The sequence below is a fragment of the Alosa alosa genome, chromosome 7, assembly GCF_017589495.1.
Source record: "Alosa alosa isolate M-15738 ecotype Scorff River chromosome 7, AALO_Geno_1.1, whole genome shotgun sequence".
Lineage (NCBI taxonomy): Eukaryota > Metazoa > Chordata > Actinopteri > Clupeiformes > Clupeidae > Alosa > Alosa alosa.
Genome location: NC_063195.1, coordinates 26468805 through 26494343, shown reverse-complemented (window position 1 = coordinate 26494343; position 25539 = coordinate 26468805). Strand labels below are relative to the sequence as shown.

At 39.8% G+C, this 25539-nt stretch overlaps 1 protein-coding gene and 2 long non-coding RNA genes across 3 annotated transcripts; 2 read left to right on the top strand and 1 right to left on the bottom strand.

The window, feature by feature from the left end:
• Nucleotides 1-7820: 7820 nt before the first annotated feature.
• Nucleotides 7821-8345, bottom strand: LOC125297146. The gene is made up of 2 exons (XR_007193954.1): nt 8246-8345; nt 7821-8039 (listed from the first exon to the last, which is right to left on the bottom strand). It is a non-coding gene; the product is annotated as an uncharacterized LOC125297146 (long non-coding RNA).
• Nucleotides 8346-8964: 619 nt separating this feature from the next.
• LOC125297155 lies at nt 8965-10545 on the top strand. Its single transcript, XR_007193964.1, has 3 exons — nt 8965-9024; nt 10119-10218; nt 10456-10545. It is a non-coding gene; the product is annotated as an uncharacterized LOC125297155 (long non-coding RNA).
• Nucleotides 10546-12676: 2131 nt separating this feature from the next.
• On the top strand, nt 12677-20791 carry LOC125298327 (cytosolic phospholipase A2 gamma-like). Its single transcript, XM_048249029.1, has 7 exons — nt 12677-12707; nt 12849-12944; nt 13936-14106; nt 17133-17216; nt 17308-17462; nt 19669-19834; nt 20736-20791. The coding sequence occupies exons 1-7, from the start codon at nt 12686-12688 to the stop codon at nt 20789-20791; spliced, it is 750 nt and encodes a 249-aa protein (XP_048104986.1). The 5' UTR covers nt 12677-12685.
• Nucleotides 20792-25539: the final 4748 nt, after the last annotated feature.

Here is a 25539-nt window from a genome sequence, read left to right as displayed (position 1 = left end):
GCTTCCCAGCATGCATTGCGATTCATTTAGTATTTTTGGCTATTATTAGTTTTTAATATTTTGAAACGATATGGTTTGAACAATTTATCTTGGGCTAGCCTAGGCCTACTCTGATGATGTTTTGAACTATATCCTACGGGATATGCCCATTAAAACGTCGTATTAGTTTATTAAGAAAATGACACCGTAGATGTGAAAGCAGCACATCCTAGCCCTGTATAAATATCCATGTCTACTCATCATTAGTGTAATGCCTTCGGAGGACGTGATTTCATACATGTGTGAACATATGAGGTCAGTGAAGTTGATTGTGTAGTTGTAGAACAAGTCATTATTGCGTGTTCATGTTCCTTCTCTCCTAGCTGAGACTTACAGGATGTAATAGCCTACCATACTAAATTGCGCTTCATGTTTTTTTTTTTTTTTTACCATCGCGGAAATATAAATGTCACGCGCATAACGTCGCGGTGACCATTACAGGACGTCCTCTCAAAGTCTCGTGGACGTCTTTTAGACCTCCCGAACAGAGGTCCCCGGGACGTAAAGGGAACCCTACACAATGTCGAGGAGGTGACGTTCGCCAGGGGACCTTTATGGGACGTCGCCAGGACTTTATTTTGTTTACTGGGAACAGTAGAATGCAATAGGCGCAGTGATGGCTCATGATGCAATACAAGGAACAATCATAGCCAGAATTTTGTTAAAAGCAGACCAAAGGTCGAAGTCTGGTCAATTGTAATAGAAATGCTGTAACTTTAGGCTTAGGCCTACTCATTAAAATCAACAGAGAGCCCACTACCTGTATATTGTAACCCAAAACTTAGGGGCCGTTTATACAAGATACAAGAAACAAAATATTTTATCATAAGGAAGACGACAAAATATTTTATCGAAAAAGTGAAGCCTTTTAGAGTTTTGAACATCCGTTGCGCCCGCCTAAACGGCTAAAACCAAAGATCCTTGATTACCTCTCTGGCTAAACTGTCAAATTGAAAGCGTGACGGGTTCTATCACACCAAAATCTGGAAGCATACTCCTAATATCCAGTGATTTCCCCTGAGAATGCCTGCCCGCCAATAAAAAAAGAAAACGCCACGGAATTCATCGCCAGTTTTGAAGACTTCTGGCGTCTTCTCTTTTCATCCGATAAACGTAGCCTTTAAAGACATGTCAAGATAGGCTACACAGTGCCTGCTGGCCATTTTAAACCAAAGTTTGTGAAATACAGTATTAACCTAAGTATGTCATCATATGGCCAACTATAAAGATGTAATCTGCCTGGTTTCAGGGATGGGTAGTATTTCTGAAACATGTAATATGTATTTCAAATACAAAATAGTATTTTGTCATTTGTATTTTATTGGGTTGAAGGAAATGGCTCTGTATTTTGTATCAAAATACTTTATTGGTGTGTATTTTTGTATTTTAAAAATACTGCAAAATACTATATGTGAAAAACACTAAAAAAGTAGATACTACACACAGGTGTAATGAATAATTGGTAATTAGGCAACAATGGTTTATGTTTATCGCAATCAGCTAATGTGAGAACAGCTGTGTTCAACGACACTCACAGCTTTTCAGTGACGGCTATTGCTGAAGCATCAGCTCTGGTCTGAAGTATAAGTAAGTATAAGTATAAGTATACTGTATATACTCTTTTGATCCCGTGAGGGAAATTTGGTCTCTGCATTTATCCCAATCCGTGAAACACACTCAGCACACAGTGAACACACAGTGAGCAAATAGCACATATTAATCCCGGCGCAGTGAGCTGCCTGCAACAACAGTGGCGCTCGGGGAGCAGTGAGGGGTTAGGTGCCTTGCTCAAGGGCACTTCAGCCATGCCTACTGGTCGGAGTTCAAACCGGCAACCCTCCGGTTACAAGTCCGAAGAGCTAACCAGTAGGCCACGGCTGCCCTGAAGCACTGGTGTGAAGTCATACGCAAGTAAAGATGAGCAAGTTTACATGTGTAACTTCACATAACAAAGGCAACAATGTCCTATTGTCGCATGCCAATCTTTAACAGAAAAAATGTCAGATATCTCAATGAACCACAATGACATCAAGAGATAGTAAGGTGTTGAGTGTGTTTGAATTCCCTTCCTTGTAGCATCCTTATCTGCATTCCACAGTGGGGAGAAGTTCACCTTGTTTAATTAAATAACAATTATATTTCCTTATTAGCTGCATACTTGAGGTTGGAGATATTAAGGCACGTCAAGTTTCTCACATACTGGAACTTCAAGATACATAGCCTTATGATTTTCTTATTCAGTTCTGCACTGGACTTGAATTACGAAATTCGGCACAGATACACAATTATGATTTTGGCCTATTGATTACGTTGCACATTATGGCAAGGGGCCATGCCGCTCGTTATACGTTTTCCAAAGTATTCTGTATGTAGCAATAAAATAAAAATACATGAATACATTTAGATAAAAAAAATAATAATTTCATGAAATACAGTTTGTTCAGGAGTCTGAAGCTTCGAAGTCCGACGAGTCAATCTTTTGAGGAGTCGCAAGTCAAGTCTGAAGTCATTGTTTTTGCCACCTCATTGTTTTAGGCTAGTGAAAAATAGTTTTCGCAAGTGCAAGGATATGTGGATTCAATTCATCATGTTTGCTATGTCATTAGATCAAATAAATGTTCAAAAAACTCAAAAAGTCAAAGAAAAGCTTTATGGGATGAGATCATAGAAGAAATATCTGGTGTCTCGCAATGTTAATTTCTATGGAAATGCACCTAGTTTATCTTTTATTTCTTTGCATTGTGCAGGCTACATTCACAAATACACTGCAAGATTGGCAACCCAGTGTCTTCTATTCTGTGCTATAGCCTATGCGACTGTCCGTGCGGCACATAGCCTATTCAACATGACTCCTAACTTTGGTTGAAAGATTACAGAAGCTAGGTTTAGCTGTGACAATATCCTGGGTAATCCTAACAGCTAATGTTATTTTACACAGTAAAATCCGAATTTGAAAGCCTGGTCACCAGTTGCCAGTTTGTATGGCTAGTTTGCCTACTTAGACTCTGCATAATGAAAAAGCTTTGTATGTCCCCTTTCTTCTTCTTGGGTGGCATAGCTGATCTACAAACCACAAAAAGGGGCAAACATGTACATGCTGAAGGGCAAAGGGAATATCAAAATGTTTTACTTTGACCTTTTATGGGGTATGTATTGGCAGACAGCCCTGGTAACTTACCGTTGTCGTTGACACACCTGCTCGCTTGACTGCCAGTGCAAAGTAGCCTGTGCATTGGCACTCTCCATGCGTGTAGCGTGTGTGTCAGATAACCCTTCCCCCTCCCCCTCGGTTTTTCAGCCAATCAAATGACGTTTCTAGTACTGTCGTGCTGGCTGTCGGAATGATCAGCAGCACAAATAAGTTCGCTAAAATATTGGTGGGGACAATTTTGTCATCTTAAAATTTTGATTAGGACTAGTCCTTAGCGTCCCACCCTAAATCTACGCCCATGAGTCCAATGTGATCTCTGGGCCTTGATTAATGAGGGTATAGTGTTATCTTAGGGCCTCAAAGGGATTGGTCACTGGCAAATGCATAGGAATGAGTTTTAGTGTATAAAACCAAACACATGAGAGTGTTCAGGAGCTTGGCTTCTCTTCTCTGCCCTGCTCATCTACTCTCACACTCTTTATCTCTGTCTTCCCTTCCCCTTTTCTCTCACTCATTCAACAAGGTTTGGTTTTGTGTTTACTTGACATCTGTAACATTTAAGCTACTGTGTATTGCATTGTTAAACTGTTCCCTGATCTACCATAAATATAACTCTTGGTGTGCCATGCCCTTGTGTTTAACATTTGGTTTATAACCTGTTTAGTGATATTGTAGGTTGGAGTCTGATTATGTGTGTTGTCTGCAATATTCACAAGTTTAATGCATCTTATACTGTCCCATTAAGTTCTGACACGGCTGAACTTTCCCGTCAGCTGTTTTCCATCGTTGGTAACATTTTGACATTTTTTCATCATCAAAACATTGAGTTTCAATTGAGAATCTAAAATAAAAAAATGAAAAGGAAGAAACAGACTTGTTATTTCATTATGTTTATGGATGTAATACAAACAAACAATTAAAAAAATATATTTTTAAAAAAGGAATAAAATACATATATGATTGATCCACACTGACAAAGCATTAGCTGTGACAACAGTTTTCTCGGTGTTGGTGAATTTAATTAAACTTGAGTGGCAGGTGTGTTTAAATTACTTTCCTTGTAGAATCCCTTTTTACATTCCACAGTGGGGAGAAGTTGACCTTGTCTAAATAACAATTCTACTTCCTCATTAGCAGCATACTTGAGGTAAAAGATATTTAGGCACACCTTTAAGACATGAGAGTGTAGTTGTAAGATGAGATGAGAATGGAGGTCACTACTCTATCCCACCCATATTCTGTTTAGTTATTTACAAATGTACAAACTGTAACTATACTTGTACATAGTCATATCCTACTGCTCTTCATACTGTTATTACTGCTCTGTTTTTCCTAATCTTTATATGTTAAGTGAGTGCTGTATTTTGAGAGCAAGGATTAACCGGAGTCAAATTCCTTGTTTGTTTATGCAAACCTGGCCAATAAAGCTGAACACGTTACATTTATATAGCGCTTTTCTCAGTGGCGTGCACAGACATTTTGGGGGGCAGGTGCTCAGGGGGGGCACTTTTAGCGCACGTGGAACACTTAATTATAAAAAAAAAATTACACGCACATGTTGAATGAAATTTGACTTGTGCTGCAATTAGTAAATCAATATACAATTAAGACAATAAAGAGACCAAAATGTGTTAATTTATGTTGCCTAACAAAACCTATACAACAGAAAACGTTCGTCTTAACACATAGATTTGCAATTGCAAACTCTACCGAAATTATTTGTAGCCTATGTGGTCGTCATTGACTTGGGCTACAGCGTAAAACTTTATCAGGTGACCAGTCGGCTAAAAATGCTTAGTTGTTTGATGCTGTATGAGACATTTTACTGCACAACAAAATGATTACACGTTGGGCTTAGAGGGCAAACTGTACGATTTTACTTGATCTGTAAGACAATAAAGAGACCAAACAGTACGAGAGGGAGTTATAGTGGGCTACTGACTGTTGTCATTACATGAATGCAGATGGGCATTTTTCACAGGTAATGGGGGACTTCCCGTTTCTTCTGTCACAAATGAATGTGTTAATACATGTTGCCTAACAAAACATATACAACAGAAAACGTTCTTCTTAACACATAAATTTGCAAAATCTACCGAAATTATTTGTATTTAGTCGTCACGTTATCTGTCATTGATTTGGGCTACAGCGTAAAACTTTATCTAGCTTCATCTAACTAGTTTATCAGGTGACCAGTCGGCAAAAATGCTTGTTTGGGGCTGAATGAGACATTTTACTGCACAACAAAATTATTGCATGTGGGCTTAGAGGGCAAACTGTAAGATTTTGCTTGATCTGTATGTTACCTGGCTGATGGGGCACGGGAGAAGCAGCCTGTCAGCGACCATGCCTGCTATCTGAAGACGCTTACTGAACTGCTGCGCTGCGCATCTGGCGTGCCCTGCGCGTGACCGCGCGAGTTCACGTGACAAAGGAAGAGAGCTAGGCTGGTCGGGTGTGCGCAAGGAGGTGGCTCATTTCGGGGTATTGTTTCAGTCGTTTTTAATGGCTCAGGTTTTCAAAAGATCATTTCAAAACCGACCTCAGTAAAATCTTAATAATATTAATAATAATAATTTTAAAAAAAAGTTTCAAAAGGGCATTTTCGTTGATAAAGGGCAAACTTTCTAATGCTTTAGCACCACCTAGTGTCTATGTATGCACGCCTATGGCTTTTCTCAACACTCAAAGCACTTCACATGGAAAGGGGGACCTCACTAGCCACCACCAATGTGATACCAACGTGGCTTTTTTAGAATCAAGACCAATCAGTTGCATCAGACATATCTCCTCCCATTTCATGGTAATCTCACCTCAGCATTTGTGATGAACCAGTTGCCAATTTCTAGTGTTGCACATCAGACCCCTTCTATCACAGACTTAGGATTTTGAACAAGGTACGTTTCAGTGACTGACACTCAAATGCCTGATCTATATATGTGTCAACTGTTGTCAACATACTCTAGGTTAGTTTTATAGTGTTGAAATAATTAATGACATTCATACATACAGTAAATGCGTTTGATATATGCTTTGATGCAATAATTTATAACCGTAACTGACCAATGATACTAATCCCTAATAATGTTCTCCTTAGCTGGTCTGCAGACATGTCGGTGATAATCAGGTATGTATATATTGGCCCTACTGTGCATTGTGCTCAGTGCAAAGTCTTAGATAGATAGAAAACAGAAAAAAAAGACCTTTGTAAATTATTTTTTGTTACTGTTATTAGGGGTCCAAGCAGTGGAACTTTTCAGAAAAGTAAAATATTATTGACATTTTGACAGTACACAAATACACATTCACACAAAAAAGACACACAAACTCACACTCCTGTACAGACACAAAAATATATAATGACACAAACACACACAAAACAATGGGTTTACAGAAAGCTGAGGGCGGCATGAGAGCTTGCAAAAAACAAAACAAAAAAATGTCAGGGCCCTCGGAAGTCTACCAATGAAGTGTGGAGCTACTTTGAGCCTTGTGAATGGTGTAAAACAGGGATTTATTTGAATGGCTAGCCCGATGCCCGAGGCACCCCCATTAAAAACCTGTTGGTAGCACCGGCTAACTAGCTCCAGATTTCAGAGTGCAGGGGACAAGCCGAGATGGGCTATGAGACAAAAGTTCACACTCTGTATCATGTTTCAACACACTTTAGGTCAATATCACACCAAACTTATCCTTTAATCATCTAGCATTTAGGACAACAGAAATTGGAGTATGCCTCGTGTACACGTCAAAAATGACGCACATCTTCAACACGCACAACTGTGACGGAGGAGTATACCATTTGCTTTAGTCGGTGTTTCAGGACATTGGCGCAGTCTCCGCATCGTCTTGTATTAGTCAAGGAAAAAAAGGTTGTCTCGTCCCGCCTGACGAAATTAACACGAGCTTCTAATAGAAAATGAATTGAATATTAGCGGGTGTTGCTTCTCATGTGAAAACCCCTTAATTTGGAAACTTTCAATACAAAGGAAGAAAAATGAATTAATGTAAAAATAAGTAGCCTAACATAATATTACAGTTTTGTATTTTGAAAAGCTTTCTGTGTCAGCGTCATGAAATATGCACCTCTATGTAGACCTATTTTGTCAACACAGTCCTGCTATTATTATCAAGGCCATAATCATATGCTTTGAGGGGATCATGTTCCTCATGAATATTGGACATATAGGGTCGCAATGATAATCTTTGGACACATGTCAAGTTTTGTCAAAGTTTTGTCATGGTTCTTAGTGCCAGACAGTGCTGTCCCTGTCCATTGGCAGCTAAAATGTTCTGTCCTATGTCATAGTAGCATGGATGGGTACACTTTATCTAATAAACCATTAATAAAATTCAAACTTCCACAACTTTTCTTTCAGACATGACCTCAGTCCCTCTGAGATAAATGTCATTAAGGAAAGCCAAACAAAAATACAGGATGCACTGAAAATACATGACATTCACTGTCCTGAGGTGAGCTAACCTGCACGTTTGCATTCATCACTATTCATAGATTAATCAGGAGGGTCTTTAAGTCTTGATAATATTGTGGGCGATTCAAAGTTGATAAAAGTGAAACAGCATTTCTACGGTCATAAATATATATTTCAGACCAATCATGATAATATGATTACAAAGGAATCATTCAAATATATTTTTCAATTGAAATCTGCTCCGACACTATGTGTTCCTTCCCAGAACAATGTTCCTCGTGTGGCACTGTTGGGTTCTGGGGGTGGCCAAAGGGCCCACATCGGCTTCCTTGGTGTTATACGGCAGTTGGGAAAAGAAGATCTCCTAGACTGCATGCTCTATGTGGCCGGAGTCTCTGGATCCACGTGGTCAGTATCTGTTTATGGTATTTGACAAATGCTTTTGTTGAAAAACATTACATGGAAAATAAGTGAAGCACTATGTATAATAGCAAAATAAGTGAAGCACTATGTATAATAGCAAAATAATCATGACAACATCAAACTATCAGATTAAAGAGCTGAATATCTTTGTCCCTCAAAAGTACACATTCAGAAGCTTATTTTCATAATAACTTCACACCTTTTCTCTCATGTCGGGAATTGGGATCTAGCTGGCCCCTGTTCCCTCTCCAAACACTATTCACCTGCTGCTGGCTGCTGATGTGAATGACACATTAAGAAGCTTGTCTGCATTTTTATGAAGAATTATTCCAACCCCAAGAACACAGGATTGTTTCAGTACCCTTATGAAGTCATAAAGGACAGCAGTTTGAGGCAGAATACTGAAGCTGCCAATGGTCGACCATAGACCCAAAGCAGTAATTCTCCGGCAATGCCATGAGGCTCATTTGATTTCATTCAGCACTGTGCAGATCTGGCTGAACATGATGTATACTGGACTTTTGCAAGTCCTGCATGCATCAGCCAGGTCTTCGCAGTGATGCACCAAGTTGAATAGACCTACTGTATTGATTCCTTTTGGTTCAATTAGCACCTTGTGTCAAATGAAGATTAATCAGCAGATCAAAGACAACATGCATCACCACAATCTTCAATAACATTGCAACACAGAGCTGACTTTGACCTGAAATTGCAAATTTGCCTTTTTGCTCATGTCCACTGTCTGCTCTATGTGAATACGTATCTATTGGTTACAGGTGCATGTCCTCATTGTATCAAGACCCACAGTGGACAAAGCATGCAGAGGAGGCTGCAAATAAAGCACTTTTGAGCATGTCTGAGGGGAAGGGGGTCACATTCCATGATGGCGTCAAGTGGATGAGGCAGAGATATGCGGAAGGAGATTTTTCCCTCTCTGATGTGTGGGGGGTGGTGACTTGCTGGATAAAGGGTGTATCTGTGAGTAGACGTACTATGACCACATACATTCAGTAAAAAATACACTTAGAGCATCTGAGCATAAAGGAATAGTTGCTGCAATTTGGTAATTAATCACAATTACGTTTCACTGCTGTATTTTGTGTTGCTCTGTTTTTATAAATATGTTTACACGTATGAATACATTTATACATTTACGTAACTAATTCAAGCAGATGTTTCTTTTTCTGTAATATTAATTTCAATGCAATGAGTGTTTTGGGGACAGTTGTTACAACCGACCCTAGGCAACCATTCGTCATATTAGACCTAATCAAATAATCATAGTTAAAAACCAACAGAGAAGAAGCAACTGAAAATTATACCACCATTTGTACTTAACTTAATCAAAATCTTCTGAAAAGCTACAAGTTCTAGTGTGATATCATTACACATTTTGTCTGTGAGTTTCAGCACAGTAGCCTATATTTAACCCTGGGACAAAATGTACAATTGTCTCCCACCTCCTGTATACCATAAACACTAATGTAAGGCTTAGCAACAGTTGACTCAAAACGGAAAACAAAGAATACATTTAAATGTATCCAATGCAGTTTCATTTTTTTTTGCTGCTAATTGGCTCCCCCTAGCTGCAGAGTATTCGTATTTTAAGTCTCATAAATAAATCTTCTCGGGACAAACCAGTACAGATAATCTCTGAAGAGCCATGTTGACTGACAAGGTAATATTACGATTTAATACAAAAATCAAATCAGTTGCACAATTGCCATAGAGCAATTGTTGATTCTCCGGGTCAGAGGAGAGTGTTGCAAGGCTGGTTACCAGTAAATGGGCCGGATATGACTGGGATTAGGCCATTGTCCCTATTACAACTTTGTTTTCCATCAAAATGACTTTGAAGCTGGTACAGTATAAGGTATACAATTTGCATAAGATGCCAATAATTTAATATTTATGTTTATACTTTGATGCAAAAGACATATATTTACACATATATTTAGGTACATTATGATGCCATTGATAATGGAACGCTGATATTTGTGCGATATTGTTACATTCGATATGTCACAAATATAAAATATGAAGAGATAATGGTATTTATTTTCCCCTGTTAGCTGGAGTGTCAACCTCTACACAAAGATGGAGATGTAGCCAGTCCATACCCACTCTACAGTGCCATTGAAAAGCAAATGTTTCAAAAGAACCAGCAAAAAGGTGCAATAGTGTAAAGTACACACATAATATATCTGACAGAAAATGGCAGAATTGTGTTTGAATCCCCATGTAAGCGCAATTGTGTCACTGCTAAATATAATACAATCAGTAAATTGCTAGTCATCAGTATGAAACAAATCACACAAAGTTAATTAACTTTTAGACTGCTAATAGCTGTCAATGATTAATTAATGCCTTGACAGTTTCCTAAACTTCAAAGCTCTTCTCCTCGAACAGAAATGTGGTTTGAGTTCAGCCCCCATGAGGTTGGCTTCCTAGAGCCTGGAGCTTACGTGAATACATCACTGCTGAAGAAGGACTTTGTGGGAGGGACAATGATTCCTCAGCCTGTGCAAAGGAAGCCAATGGACATGGTTCAACTGCAAGGTTATCTTTTGCTGTAACACCCCAATGCAGGATAATAGATGCAATGAACGCTACTGTTGTTCTAAATTACAGCACCGCCCACAGATATCACACTCAAGGCAGAGATGATTAAAATATGCTATTAATTCACCAGTTGGTGAAAGACCTTAGAAATAATTCCTTCATTAAGAAATATTTATTTTTCAGAAAATGAAACGTGGCACAAATATTGGCACACCTAGAAAAACAGTTATTGCAACTGGAAGCATGTTTTATTATTTATATTTCACTTGATTAAGATGAGAATGTCTATGAACTGTCATGCTGTAATCCATAACTTAATGTTCCATTGAGGTATGATAATCGAGAGCCTAAATCGAACACCTTCCAGGGCCTCTCAATCATAGCCTATAGCATGGGTTATGTTATTTGCCACTGATATCTGAATGTGGCCACTCAGTCAAATAACACAGATTATGTTATTACAATTATCCTAATTGTGGAGGGTATCGTTAATAGTGGGTTGTTGTTCTAGGTATTTTCAAATGTTAACAAATCAATGGTAAAATGTGTTCATTTATGTTGCCTAACAAAACCTATACAACAGAAAACGTTCGTCTTAACACATATGTTTGCAATTGCAAACTCTACCGAAATTATTTGTAGCCTATGTGGTCGTCCTCACGTTATCTGTCATTGACTTGGGCTACAGCGTAAAACTTTATCAGGTGACCAGTCGGCTAAAAATGCTTAGTTGTTTGATGCTGTATGAGACATTTTACTGCACAACAAAATGATTACACGTTGGGCTTAGAGGGCAAACTGTACGATTTTACTTGATCTGTAAGACAATAAAGACACCAAACAATACGAGAGGGAGTTATAGTGGGCTACTGACTACATGAATGCAGATGGGCATTTTTCACAGGTAATGGGGGACTTCCCGTTTCTTCTGTCACAAATGAATGTGTTAATACATGTTGCCTAACAAAACATATACAACAGAAAACGTTCTTCTTAACACATAAATTTGCAAAATCTACCGAAATTATTAGTATGTGGTCGTCACGTCGTCATTGATTTGGGCTACAGCGTAAAACTTTATCTAGCTTCATCTAACTAGTTTATCAGGTGACCAGTCGGCAAAAATGCTTGTTTGGGGCTGAATGAGACATTTTACTGCACAACAAAATTATTGCATGTGGGCTTAGAGGGCAAACTGTAAGATTTTGCTTGATCTGTATGTTACCTGGCTGATGGGGCACGGGAGAAGCAGCCTGTCAGCGACCATGCCTGCTATCTGAAGACGCTTACTGAACTGCTGCGCTGCGCATCTGGCGTGCCCTGCGCGTGACCGCGCGAGTTCACGTGACAAAGGAAGAGAGCTAGGCTGGTCGGGTGTGCGCAAGGAGGTGGCTCATTTCGGGGCATTGTTTCAGTCGTTTTTAATGGCTCAGGTTTTCAAAAGATCATTTCAAAACCGACCTCAGTAAAATCTTAATAATATTAATAATTAAAAAAAAAAAAAAAAAAAGTTTCAAAAGAGCATTTTCGTTGATAAAGGGCAAACTTCCTAGTGCTTTAGCACCACCTAGTGTCTATGTATGCACGTCTATGTGTGTGTGTGTGTGTGTGTGTGTGTGTGTGTGTTCTGATAGTAATGTATGATGAACAGACATTCTTTAATAATAAGTCTTATTCTCCAGGATAAGCATGCCTTAAATGCACCAATATCTAATGACAACCCTGATCTTGGCAGGAATCTGTGGATCTGCTTTGGCAGATGTTGGCCAAATCAAAAAATATTTGAAAGACGCTTTCTGGGACTGGATCAGATCAATTAGTCCTGGTACGTCACATCACCGGTTTTGTTCAACACACCACACTCTACCAAACTTCACCTTTTTAAGTTGAACTTTTTCATCTGATGTTTTCTGCCATCTAAGGTTAATGAATTCTTAGTAGGGCCTGCATGAATATAATGAATAATCCCAAGTGTGTGTGTGTGTATGTGTGGGTGGGTGGGTGTTCCTACCAATTTTTCATAGAATTATTATATTAATTAATAATTTTAATTTTGTATATAGTTTATTTTACAGAGATGAAACATGAAGCAAATCCAGGTAAATGTCTTTGATGTGTAAGGGTTTCGCTACTTTTACGTCTGCCGGACAATATTACGTAGCCTAACATCTTTCCATACATTTTTTTTAATACAATTGTTGGTCAGAAGAAATGTAAATAATAAATGTTTTTTTTTAAAGGACAAATTCTCTATATACTGGCTGATTTGAAGAAGAACTATGCAAACCCAGAGTGCAGCCTCTCTGAGTTGGAAAGGCTGAAATGTCTCCTTGGAAGTAGAGTGTTTTATGTCTCCTTGGAAGTAGAGTGTTTTATGCAAGTTAAAAAAAATACCGAAATCATATTAATACCATATGAATTGCACCCATGTATAGCTGAAGAAATTTTGCAAAATCAGTGTATAAACATTGCCTAATAGTTGGGAAATTACGGTAGTTCTCAAAACAAATGATACCTTCTTGTTTACTAAATGAGCTGAAGCACACCTAATCTGTGATTAAAATGACAGGGTGATCAGAGGGGTATTTCACAAAGGCAGAATTAAAACATCCAAGATTGTGATAAGAAGTGATAAAGCGAGGTTTGATTTCTGTAAAACAGCAGGAGTAGGTGTGGTAGACCAACTGAATTCAAATTTACGTATGAACCCACGTGTGAGTGCTTCCTTGTCTCGGCACGCACCATCATTAAGAAAGCGCTTGCCACTGCCTTAATATTATAGTTGAAAATACCTTCGAAAACTTGCCCCTCCACTTCCAATCAACTACAGAAGGCTATTCATCAAACGTCTATCAACCAAAGAAGCAAACGAGTACCTAGGCCTATGTTAATAATTATAAGGCTACCACAATTTAAATAATAACCATATGGTAGTGGGCAGACAATCTGTTTTGTTTTGTGAGCAAAAAATATTTAGCAAATATAGTATATAAATGGAATAAAGCTCCTTAAAAATTAGCAGGGAGGTCTGATTTGAATGACAGCTAGCTGAGCCAATATAACAACATAATTAACATTAGAATTAACTTAGCTTGGCTGTTAGCCTGGTCTGGACCAGGCTAGGTGTAGATCCCTATGGTAACTTATGTGCCATCTCTTTTGTGAAACCAAGTCAAGGCTAAATTCATCCAGGATAACCAAACAATCCCAGCTTAACCACTTATTTACGTTTTGTGAAATACCCCTCAGGTTTGATATTCTTATTTTTATTTTGGTTTTGTAGTCATGTGTGATGGACTTATGGACATTTGTTTCACTGCCATCTAGAGAGCTGGGCAGATTTCAGCCCCACACTCAAGTGTGTAGAGCATCAGAGCTGGAGAAGCATGACTGACCAAATGAAAGAGGAACATGTGGAAAGAATCCGTGATGAATTGGTAGCCTCAGTAGACAAATGGGGCCATGGTCAAATACTTAGAGGCATACCTGGTGGTGATGGTAAGAGCTTTCATTTAAGTATTCTGTAACTAAGTAGGCAAGTGAATCCAAAATGGAGTTGTACATTGGCCAATATCATCATCCGTTTGATTGATGCAAAGATTCTCGGTTTTTATTGTCCACACATAGCTGGGTATTTTTCAAAACGGAAGGTTTTCGTACTTCATATTGCAAAATAATTCCATCCACACGGACACTCAGAAACAGCCGTTGAAAGCTGTCAAGAACACGTCAATCAGAGAGGGTTAAAGCGGAGGCCAAGTCAAACTCAACATCAACATGAACAAAGGTTAAAAAAACAGCGACCATTGAATGATTACTAGATAGATAGATAGATAGATAGATAGATAGATACTTTATTGATCCCCAAGGGGAAATTCATATATTCGACTATTAGGCTGAGGTTGTACATTTCTTTCATCATCTACGATAATAGCTTGACATAAGCCAATAGAGGTGGCACGGTTCATGAAAAAAAACTCTGAACCGTTCAGTTCGCTTGTCACGGTTCAGAGCATGTGTGCATCATACGGTTTTGACGGTTCATGGCATGCATATAGCCTCATGCCCATATGTGACCCCAGACAGATTTGTCCCCTTTCGCGTGAAAGCGGAGGCGTGGGCAGCTGCGGCTATCACGTCTAGAAAGGCTAAGTGGGAGCAGCCCGGAGTTGAAGGATGCACCAGCGTCACATAAGTCTGGTGTGTGCGAACATTTTGGATTTAGAAAACGGTAGATAGAACTGCAACTGTGTGCAAGCATTGACCAACATGTATCACGTTCAGCTAAGTCGAATGAGCCTAATGTATGTAGTAGTTAATTTTTTTATGTAGGCTATGTGAAAAGCACCACTGCACCCTAGCAGACTCTTACCTCATACTTTGTGGAGTGACACTGAACCTGAACACTAAACTGTCCTTAACAACATCAATATTTAGAGAAGCATGACAGAGGATGACGTTTGTCATCTATGATTTTCAGAAGATTCATGAAAATTCACTCTTAACCTTTAAACACTGTGCGTTGCTACCCCCCTTAATTTACTGTTCGTGGTCAAATTTGACCGAACAGTTTTAACTGCTCTTAAATACCAATACCATGACAAAAGTATTATTTAATAGAACATTATTGTAAACAGACCCTTATTAGAACATTAACATCTACATCAATGTGTTTGTGTGTGTGGGTGTGTGTGTTTCTGTATGTGCGTGAATGTGTGCGAACACTGGTGGTTCACATGCACAGTGGCAACATGACAACATGAACTGACAACATGAACTGTGTGTGTGTGTGTGTGAGAGAGAGAGAGAGAGAGAGAGAGTGTGAGTGTGTGTGTGTGTGTGTGTGTTTGTGTGTGTGTGTGTGTGTGAGTGTTTCCATGTGTGAAAAATGCATGTGCAGGTTTTTTGCATGTGTGTTTCCATGTGCAGGTTTTCCTGCACATGTGGCAACATGACAACATGAAATGTGTGTGTGTGTGTGTATACATGTGTGTGTACAGTATGTGTCTGTTTGTGTGTGTGTGTGTGTGGGGGGGTGTTTCTGTGTGTGCATGCATGCCTGTGTGTGCGAACATTGGTGGTTCACATGCACAAGTGGCAACATGACAACATGAACTGTGTGTGTGTGTGTGTGTGTGTGTGTGTGTCTGTTTGTGTGTGTGGGTGTGAGTGTTTCCATGTGTGAAAAATGCATGTGTGTGCAAACATTGGTGGTTTTCCTGCACATGTGGCAACATGACAACATGAAATGTGTGTGTGTGTGTGTGTATACATGTGTGTGTACAGTATGTGTCTGTTTGTGTGTGTGTGTGTGTGTGTGTGGGGGGGGGTGTTTCTGTGTGTGCATGCATGCCTGTGTGTGCGAACATTGGTGGTTCACATGCACAAGTGGCAACATGACAACATGAACTGTGTGTGTGTGTGTGTGTGTGTGTGTGTGTGTGTGTGTGTGTGTGTGTGTTATGTGTGTGTGTGAGTGGGTGTACATGTGTGTGTGTGTCTGTTTATGGGTGTGTGGGTGGGTGTGTTTCTGTTCACCCCTATTCCGATAATGCGCTGGAATGCCTGTGCGACATTGGTGGTTCACACGTACAAGTGGCAACATGACAACATGAACTGACAACATGTACTGAGTGTGTGTGTGTGTGTGTGTGTGTCTGTGAGTGGGTGTACATGTGTGTGTACTGTATGTGTGTCTGTGTGTGTGGGTGGGTGTGTGTGCTTCTGTGTGTGCATGCATGCATGTGTGTGGGAACATTGGTGGTAAGTTGTAGGAGTGTGTGTAAGGAGATATATTTTATCTCCTGGATGAAATGTATACTCTTTCCCATTAATTTCCTATGGTGGTCATTTTTGACCGTAAACAAAAAAAGTGTTTCTACGTTGAATAAATCACTCAAAATTCAAAGAAAGTAGTCAAAATAAATGCTATGTGTTCAAAAGCCTTTTGTGAAGGATATCATAAGATCTTGAGGCAATCTGATGAAAAATGCCATATTTATGGTACAGGGAATGAGTAAATCGGTCATTTTTGACCGGAACAGTGTTAGAAGGTTAAAACAAACTTGCATTGTTTTTAACACATCTCTGTGTCCAGATAGGGGCAACACATTTGTTTTAAGTTTTGAGTTACATTTGTTGAGTGTGGTAGGCTATAGCAGAATTCATGCAGGCCTACTGAGAACTTCCTTGCCTGTGTGCTGACCCACACAAATTTGTGTGTGGCAACAGTTTGCACAAACAGTATTTGTGGGGCAGTATTAACGCATAGTATGACTCCATTGCATGCAGTCTTCACATGTGAGATAGTGTCAGACTCTAATCCTTTAAACATCTTTTCAAAGTCCTTCAGTGTATGGGGGCATTAGTGTCATGGCTTGTTGGAACAATGGTTTGTTTTAGAGTACAGTGTACAAAGAATGCATGTTTGCCTACAGCACCTAGACAACATCATTTTGAAATAATTATGAAGTCTGAAATTGAAGGCTACTGTTTATATTGACACAAATGTCATTTCTTTTCAGAGTTGTGGGTCATAAGACATGTACTGCCATTGTTCTTTCACTGGGAATTTGGGACTGTGGCTAATTTCCTCTACAAATGTCAAGGTGATACTGCTTTTCTTGAAAAAAGGCAAAAGAAAATACTGTTGTCTTCATGAAATGAATGTTTTAACTTCTGTGGTGAATGTTGCTACAGATGCTGCCATACCTAAGGACATGATTCAAGAGGAACAGATGCATCTGATAGATGCAGGACTCTATCTAAACTCACCATATCCATCAGCTCTGAGAGAAGGCAGATGCATAGATCTCATCATATCCTTTGACTTCAGTGCTGGAGACCCCTTTCTGGTGAAAGCACCCAGCCATGCCATTTTAATTTAAGTAAATAGACGTTAAAGAAAAAGTTTGATCTAACAACAACTTTGGGTCTAATAATGAGTGTAAACCGTCATTGGGGATGTTGACAATGTTAATCGGAGTAGTTTTGAATAAGACCAGAATATGCAACAGAATAGCACATAACCATACCCTTGGAGGCAAATTCGCTACATCAAACTAAATCACTACTTCAAGCTATTGACAAAGCTCAGAATATCTTCACACCTCTGTGATACTGAGGAGAGAGTCCCTGCAGATAAAACAGTATTTTTAACTTTGAAAGTGTGCAGAAAGGATATACGGTTTTGCACCTATACGTCATAATGTCACATCACCGTTTGTTTACAACTGGAGTGGTAAGCAGAATGGTAGGTAAGGCAGAGTGGCAGGCTATACAACAGTCGGGTTGTATAGGCTACACATAGTTCCAATAGTTAAAAATAGCTTCAAAATTGAAATTTATCAAATATTGACCGAGAAATGCCGACCATTTGGTTTTTACAATAGGAAGCAAAAAGGTGACGGAAGATCGTTTTCCATTAGAACCTCATGGCTGTGGAGGATGGTGATGGGTTGCAGTGAAGTGTTTTATTCTCAAGAAAGCGTGGTGTAGCCTGTTTACGGAAACATAGGCTAAATACATATCATGCAACTATATCAAGGAAAAAAGTGCAACATTTAAGTATGACAAGAATATATTTTACTGGAACAGTTTGTTCTAATTTGTCTCTTGAATTCGTGCTCATCAATCACATCATTCCTATCTTCTGTCCCTCTGTTTCAAGTTAACATGAGTGTCATTTGATTTTATAATCACAACAAATGATAAGAAACAGAATAGCCTAAACGTCCTGTGCAGGTCAGTAGATCACAATTCAGTCCTGCAGATGGTGGTAATGCATTTGCAAACTGCCAAAAGACCTTTTCTTTTTCTGTAAGCTTTTTATTTTTGGCAGTTTGCAAACAAAGTGCATTACCACCATCTGCTGAACTGAAGTGTGATGGCAAGTGTACCCTGTGGCCTCGTCCTGGCCGCCGAGTGACTAAGTCCGATAGGTTCAACACGTCCCTTGCCTATCAGGTGGCGGGAAACAAAATGTTAAAGGAGAATTCCGGTGTGATATTGACCTAAAGTGTATTGAAACATGATACCGAGTGTGAATGTATGTCTCATAGCCCATCTCGGCTTGTCCCCTGCACTCCAAAAATCTGCTTAGCTAGTTAGCCGATGCTACCAACAGCTTTTTCAATAGTGGTGCTTTCGCATCGTGCTAGCCATGCAAATAAATCACTGTTTTACACCCATTTACGAGGCTCAATGTATCTCCACACTTCATTGGTAGACTTCGAGGGCCCTGACATTTAAAACGAGACATTGAGAACTTTGAAAAAGCACTGGTAGTTTACTTACAAGACGATTTATACAGACAGTATCTTCACGAAGTTTAGCGTTTGCAGCCATCTTGAATTTAGTCACGATAACAAACAGGTATGATAAGGGATCAGATTCCAAAAATAATTCAGTGGAAATTCATGGATTCCAGTTTCTTCCAGTAGCAGCAACTGGAATCCATGCATTTCCACTGAATTATTATCAACTTGTACAACTTGAGTTTCTTCTCACAAGATGGCAGCGACAGGAATAATAGTAATGTAATGCAGTGACAACAGTCCTTTACCCTTTCTTTACACTTACAAAGTAAAACAAAAAATACTCTGTTTTACCTTCTACAGGGACCCTCTCCACAGTATCACAGAAGTATAACGATATTCTGAGCCTGCTCAGTGTCTTAAAGTTAAAAAAAAGACAAAACAAAACTATTGTACTACTACTCTATTAATGCTGACTGTTTACAGTCATTATCATCTAAAAATAGATCCTAAGTTGTTGGTAGACTAAACGTTTCCTTTGATCACAATTGTTTGATCATGAGGGGAAATGTGAACTAGATTGATTAGATGAGAATCATCGATTAGATGACACTTTCCTGCATGTTGGGAATCTGTGAGGAATAATAGCACTTGGAAAAAAAAAAACTCAAAAATACTACATAAGTATATTAGATTTGCCTTGTAATTGCCTTGTACATTAATACCATATACAAGGCAATTACAACCAAGACTTATTGTAATTATTTTTTTAAGTATATCAATCATTGTGTTGTCCCATACTCAGACACTGAGGGTAGCCAGTGAGTATGCAGTCAAGAACGGACATCCCTTCCCTAAAGTGGACTTTACAAAGTTGGACTCTGAATGCCCAAAGTCCTGCTATGTGTTTGAGGAAATGGACAAACCAACTGTAATTCACATTCCCCTCTTTAACATAGACAACTGCAAGGGTGAGTTACTGTGTTCTTTACTAAAGCATACACTTCAGAGCATACACTTCACACTAATCCCAATCACACACCAAAAGGCATGTGGGAGACTTCAAGGTCAAATGGAAGAAGGTTCTATCGTCTGATGAGACCAAATTGAGCTTTTAGGCGATCAGACTAGAGGCTATGTTTGGCAGACACCAAATACTGCACATCACCACAAACACGCCATTCCTAAATATGATGGTGGCAGCATCATGCTGTGGAGATGTTTTTCTGCAGCAGGCTTTTGAAGGCTTGGAAAGGTAAAGGATAAAAAATTAGAGACTTGTATGGAAAAGGCAAATTATATGGAAATTCTGGAGGACAATCAGATTCTGAGTTTGGGCAGACTTGCATGTAGGCACACTTCAAACCACAAGTGTTATTCATCTTAAAAATGCCTAATTGAGACCAATCCACACAGCTGTGATTGTGGCCAAAGGTGCAGTTACTGTACTGACTTGGAAGGGAGTAAAGAGCTTATGTTTTGTAAATTATTGTCAAGAAAAGTTGAGTGCTTTTGCACACCTCCTTGGGACGGGTGTGTCGGAGAAGGCCCACAGGGTCACCAATATCAAAGGAAGTAGAAATCCCCTGCACACTGTTGCAAATGAAGACAGTGTACCCCACTAGGCTAACTAGTGTAACCCACTTCCAGTGAGCTAAGCTAAGCTAGGCTAATGGAGGCAGACTGGGTTATTGCTCACACAGAGAAGATAATGGTATACAGTATGTCCTTTCGTCTCTCTGGTGGTAGATGGCAGATAACCTAATTTCCCAAAAAGTTCCTTTCAGGCTGATTTGTGGCTCGCTGTGGCCAAGAACCACCCCTTATTAAAGCTTACTCACCATGGCTTCACACTCTCTCTTCAATCTACAGATGAAGCAGCAATCGAAAAGGAAAGGAAGGAATACGCAACCTTCCACCCAACCTAGAGACAAAACAAAGATCAATCACTTGGCAGATTTGGCAGCGGAAAATGTGACGATGAACCAAGGAAACATCCTGAGTGAGATAAAAAAGGCTGTGAACCGAAGGAAGCAACAGGAATTGTCAAATCCGGTTTTGCCCCGTAAAGAATTCAACATATCGACCATGGTCACAGATTTTTGTTCCTCGTTTTTGGCAATTTTTGCATGGCTATTTAACAGCGTTAAGGGGAATAGACACGCCAAAACAACATAATTTGTATCCTAACTAGTGCAGGAGAAGAGGTTTGTGTACTTTTGCCTTATTTCCTTGCTAAGTAGCCAGTCAAATTTTTGACCAAAAGTTGAACGGGTTTATAACCCATATTTTCCTAGGGTTATGTGATCAGGGTTTGCTAGTAGCTTACCTCTGCAGAGTTTTTTTTTCTTGCAATTCCTCAAAATTGGGAAATTTTTTCGCAATTCTATTTTTTTCCCCTTGCAATTGCGATTTTTTTTCTCTCGCAATTCTGACTTGTTTTCTCTAGTAATGTGAAGGTGCAGGAAGTTCAGCTCTAGGGTAAGGGGGCGTTTCCTAAACATACCCAGCTTACATTTGCCATTGACCTCCGAAGTTCGCCTACAAAAAAGAATCAAAACGGCCATCTTTGCCCATATAAGGAGATCCGGTTGTTAATTGAAGCTAACTAACTATGGCAAGTTGCATTGCAAGTTAGCTCAGGGGTAGCAATAATCTAAGTGTGCCGCCTTCACGTACCGTTGATCACAGTATCCACTCGAAGGCAGAAGACAAAAGTGTATTCAGTAAAATGTCTGCATTTCAGACCTTTTCATCCCCGCGAGATTTTAGCAGGTGCGATAATTCAAAATCCCCATGTTATTTTCCCATAAGAAAAATTGCCAGATACCGGATGTCAAAGATGGCTGCTTTTTTGTAGGCGAACTTCAGAGGTCTATTACACCTGGACTTAGGTGTAATGACAAGTGTACTTTCTAGCCTCGTTCTGGCCGCCAGGTGAATAAGGCAAATTTGCTCTGTGCATAGGTATCGACGAACTTCCACTTTTTTCAGTGGGCAAACCCTTTTCCTTTTTGTTGTCATTGCTGTCAAAAAGCACCTGAAGCTTTAGTTGTAAAATGTGTGGTCAGGCACCGAAATGCCTGCTCTCCTTACTTTGTGCAGCCAATGTGCACGTAGGCTGGCGTTTAGGAAAAAGGTAGAAGCTAAAATTGCTTTTATAACGACTTGAACGGCTGAGCAGAGTGGCACACAACAGTGCTCCTTAGAGCCCCACACGGTTTCAAGAAGCTCTCGTGTAGGCTTACATTGTATTTCTTACGTTTTGGTACAACTAAAGCACTCATCTTCAGGTGATTGTTGTTGACAGCTATGTCAACGAACAGGAAACGGGTTTGCCCACTGTAGACAAAAACAGTTAACTAGATACCTAGCGCAAAGAGCCAATAGAACAACTGAAGTGTTGTATGCTACATATTATTATCAATTAACATTTAGGACACAATACTGTACCGTGAGTTGTACGACAGATATGTTTTACTTCTATTAAAGACATCCTATGCACACTTTTTACCTTAAAGTGTAAAGTGCAGGTTAACCACCACAACCAAATAATGTGTAGCCTAAATAAAGTGCTCAATATGTATACATATTTAAAAAATGTCTGTCTTAAAATGCGTTAAAATAACATTTATTGGGGTTTCTGCAAAGGTAGCATGTTTGTTAAGGTAACTGGGTGATGACGTCATGTCAGGGAGTAGGCCTAGCAACCCATATTTTGCTAGATTCCTACTGTCTACGGCTAGACTATGGAGAATGACGGAGAGACTGAGAATATTTATGAGCCACTGTATACCAACTCAAATTTCTGTGTAATAAACGAGCCTATGTTATCATGTTTCCATTTGTGTTCCTTGAGCATAATGTGTTTGTGTGCAGATTTAGCAAATTCAGAGAAGCAAATTAAGCAAACACAGGTCTACAAATCTGTGTATGTCCTAACTCTTTAGTTTTAAAAAAGACACCCTGTCATTGTCCTTATGCACACGTGTGATGATATGTTATTCTGAGACATAATCTATAGCAATTATTACATGTAACTAAACACACAAAAAGTTGTGAAAACTATTTATTGTATTGGTTATATACAGCCAGAGCAAATAAACTGTCCTACAGTGTTGGGCCAAAACACATAAAGTGGTAGGCCTGCCAGCCCTGGCAGCTGTCACATTGTATCTTCAAGACAAAAATATTGGCTTGACAAGACATCAGTATTAACTCAAAGTTGTATGCTAAAAATCAATATTATCATACCAAAGTACCTTGTGTGCAAGGTTAAGGTTATAAAAGGTTAATGTTATAAAAGGTTAAGGTTATAAAAAATAAAGTTTGGGTATCAGCCTTCAAAGAGCAGAATTGAGGTGCCCTGTCTATTGTATAGCAGTGTATTCTTTTCAGTGCCCAACTAACAATTGTAATTGTAAGAGGGAGTCGGGCTAAGTTAGCCTAATATTTATAGGGAATAGAACTAACAGCAGTTTTGGCTCTTGTAAGGTTGAAAATGTAAATTCATTCAGTGGCGCAAAAAGTGGGTATGCGTTATATGCGGCGCATAGGGGCACAGCACCATGGGGGCGCCAAAGCGATGGTAATAATAATAATAATAATAATACTATATTTGGTATATTCTATATGTAGCTACTGTTTCTAAATCATTTCTGCATTTCCTCAATGTTAAATAACATTTTAGAACACTAACAGGCTAGAGTAGGCGCCCTATCTCTTAAGATTCTATCATAGAATTTTGACATAAAAGAGGGAGTGGGTGCGCCGTGAGCGCTGAGCGAGCAGGTACGAGTAGTGAGTTTTCGTCTATGTAAAAAGATGGATAAAGCAAAAAAGCTGTTGGGGGCTAAAAATAGAAAAAGAAAGGGAAAATGAGATGGCATGTCAAGGGATGCGACAGTAGTTAAATAAGTGGATGGTGAAAAGCAACAGGTAGGATTTAAAGTGTGACGTCTGTGCTTGGAGGCACACGTTTCATGTTCATGTTATTCATGTTACCAGACTAACTAGCGTTTGCTAAGCATATGCCGATTGAAACATAGCCTATTCCATTCAGATAGCTAGGTGGCTACCATGCTCATACTGCACTTTTAATGGCAAACTGCAAACAGAAATGTCTCACTAGCAACAATTCATTACATGTTTCCATTTCCTAACAATGAAGACTCCTTGTAATAACTTAATATTGTGCTGTCAATGTGGCGCAAACAAAGGCTAGAGTTGGATCAGCCTTATCCTTTGTGAGCAACAGCTGGCAAAAGGACGTTATGAGAACCATTTAGACTCTCTTACAGTGACAATGCGACATTCGGCAGAATTTCTTAAAAAATAATAATATGTAATACATTATTGGCCTTTTGTTTTACTTTAGTTGTTTGTGTTTTATTTTTATTTTATTATTTTTTTTGGTGGGGGTGGGGGCACCAATTTGTTGTTGCATACCCCTCAAAAAATGGGTAGCTGCGCCCCTGAATTCATTAGGCATATGCATATACAGTACAACAGCATTACGATATGAGACCGTCTGGAATCAAACACACAAGAACAGAAAAGGATTTGGAGAAATAATGCCAGAGACTTTCTAATGTGGAGACATAGCACTCAAAAAATACTCCATAGAAATGCATGGGGCTAGTTTGTCACGTCAATATGGCCGTTGTCTACACATATCCCACCCCTTCCTCGGCAAAACGTCGACATGTGAATACATTGAGCCAATCATGTGGTGTGATGTGAATACATTGAGCCAATCATATGGTGTGTTGTGAAGACATCGTGCCAATCATGTGTTGTGATCTCGCCGCTGGAGCAAGATTGGTGTCGTGAAGCCTTCCGCACGCGCAGTTCAACCCAAAGACTGTGCCCGATGAGTGCCCATAAAACTTTGGTATATGGCCGCCGAGTGGAGGGACTTTCCTAAAAGGACTTTGATAATGCCCAGCGAGAAATGATAGCTTCAGCGAAAGTTCTACTAGGAAGACTCGTAGTGTAGCCTTTACTCCTCCCATGCTTACACGGAGCCAATCTTAGCTGCCTACTTTCGGGAAAGCCCCGCAATCCGATCATTCACTCATTCAATCAGCGCTAGCCTATAGGAATTCAGTGGGCTCTTTAAATATGTACCACCTAACACTGCTTCTGCCTTTCTGACTTTGACGTCCCATTGCAGTCGTCTTTGTTACTCTGACCAACTTGCGAAAGTTTCAACCTTATCTTGCCAATCTAGGGGCTGAACTCACGGACCATGTCTGTCCGTTCTCCTCTGCTCCACATCGAGTCGTCCGACTCGGACGTCGTTCCTCCAACCCAGCCCAGGAGGAGTGTCAGGTCGATCCAGGCCAAGTCCGACTGGGCCCGTTTCTCCGCTGTCGATATCGCGGCGGCGTTGATGGAGGCGGGGATTCCCTTCTACGCCGGCCTGCAGAAGGGTGACCTCGTGCTTCTCGCACACAACGCCATCGGCAGTCCCGCTGTCCCAGTCGTGACTGGTCCGTCGGGTCCCGCTCCTGCTTCCGCCGCTGATCCCGTGGCCGACCCGGAGGAGCCTGAGCGGCCTCCGAGTCTGCCCTGGCCGAACCTTCTGTTGTGTCCGAACTTCTGTCCAAGGAACTTAATAAAGGCTATGTTCTCGGCCCTTTCTCTGTCCCTCCTTTCTGCCCCTTCCGCGTTA

What these genes read in the sequence shown, in the direction of transcription:
- LOC125298327 (XM_048249029.1), top strand. Translation starts at nt 12,686, where the DNA reads ATGAAACATGAAGCAAATCCAG. An exon ending in GCTGAAATGTCTCCTTGGAA is followed by an intron (nt 12,945 to 13,935) that starts GTAGAGTGTTTT and finishes ACTGCCATCTAG; the next exon opens with AGAGCTGGGCAGATTTCAGC. An exon ending in TTTCCTCTACAAATGTCAAG is followed by an intron (nt 17,217 to 17,307) that starts GTGATACTGCTT and finishes ATGTTGCTACAG; the next exon opens with ATGCTGCCATACCTAAGGAC.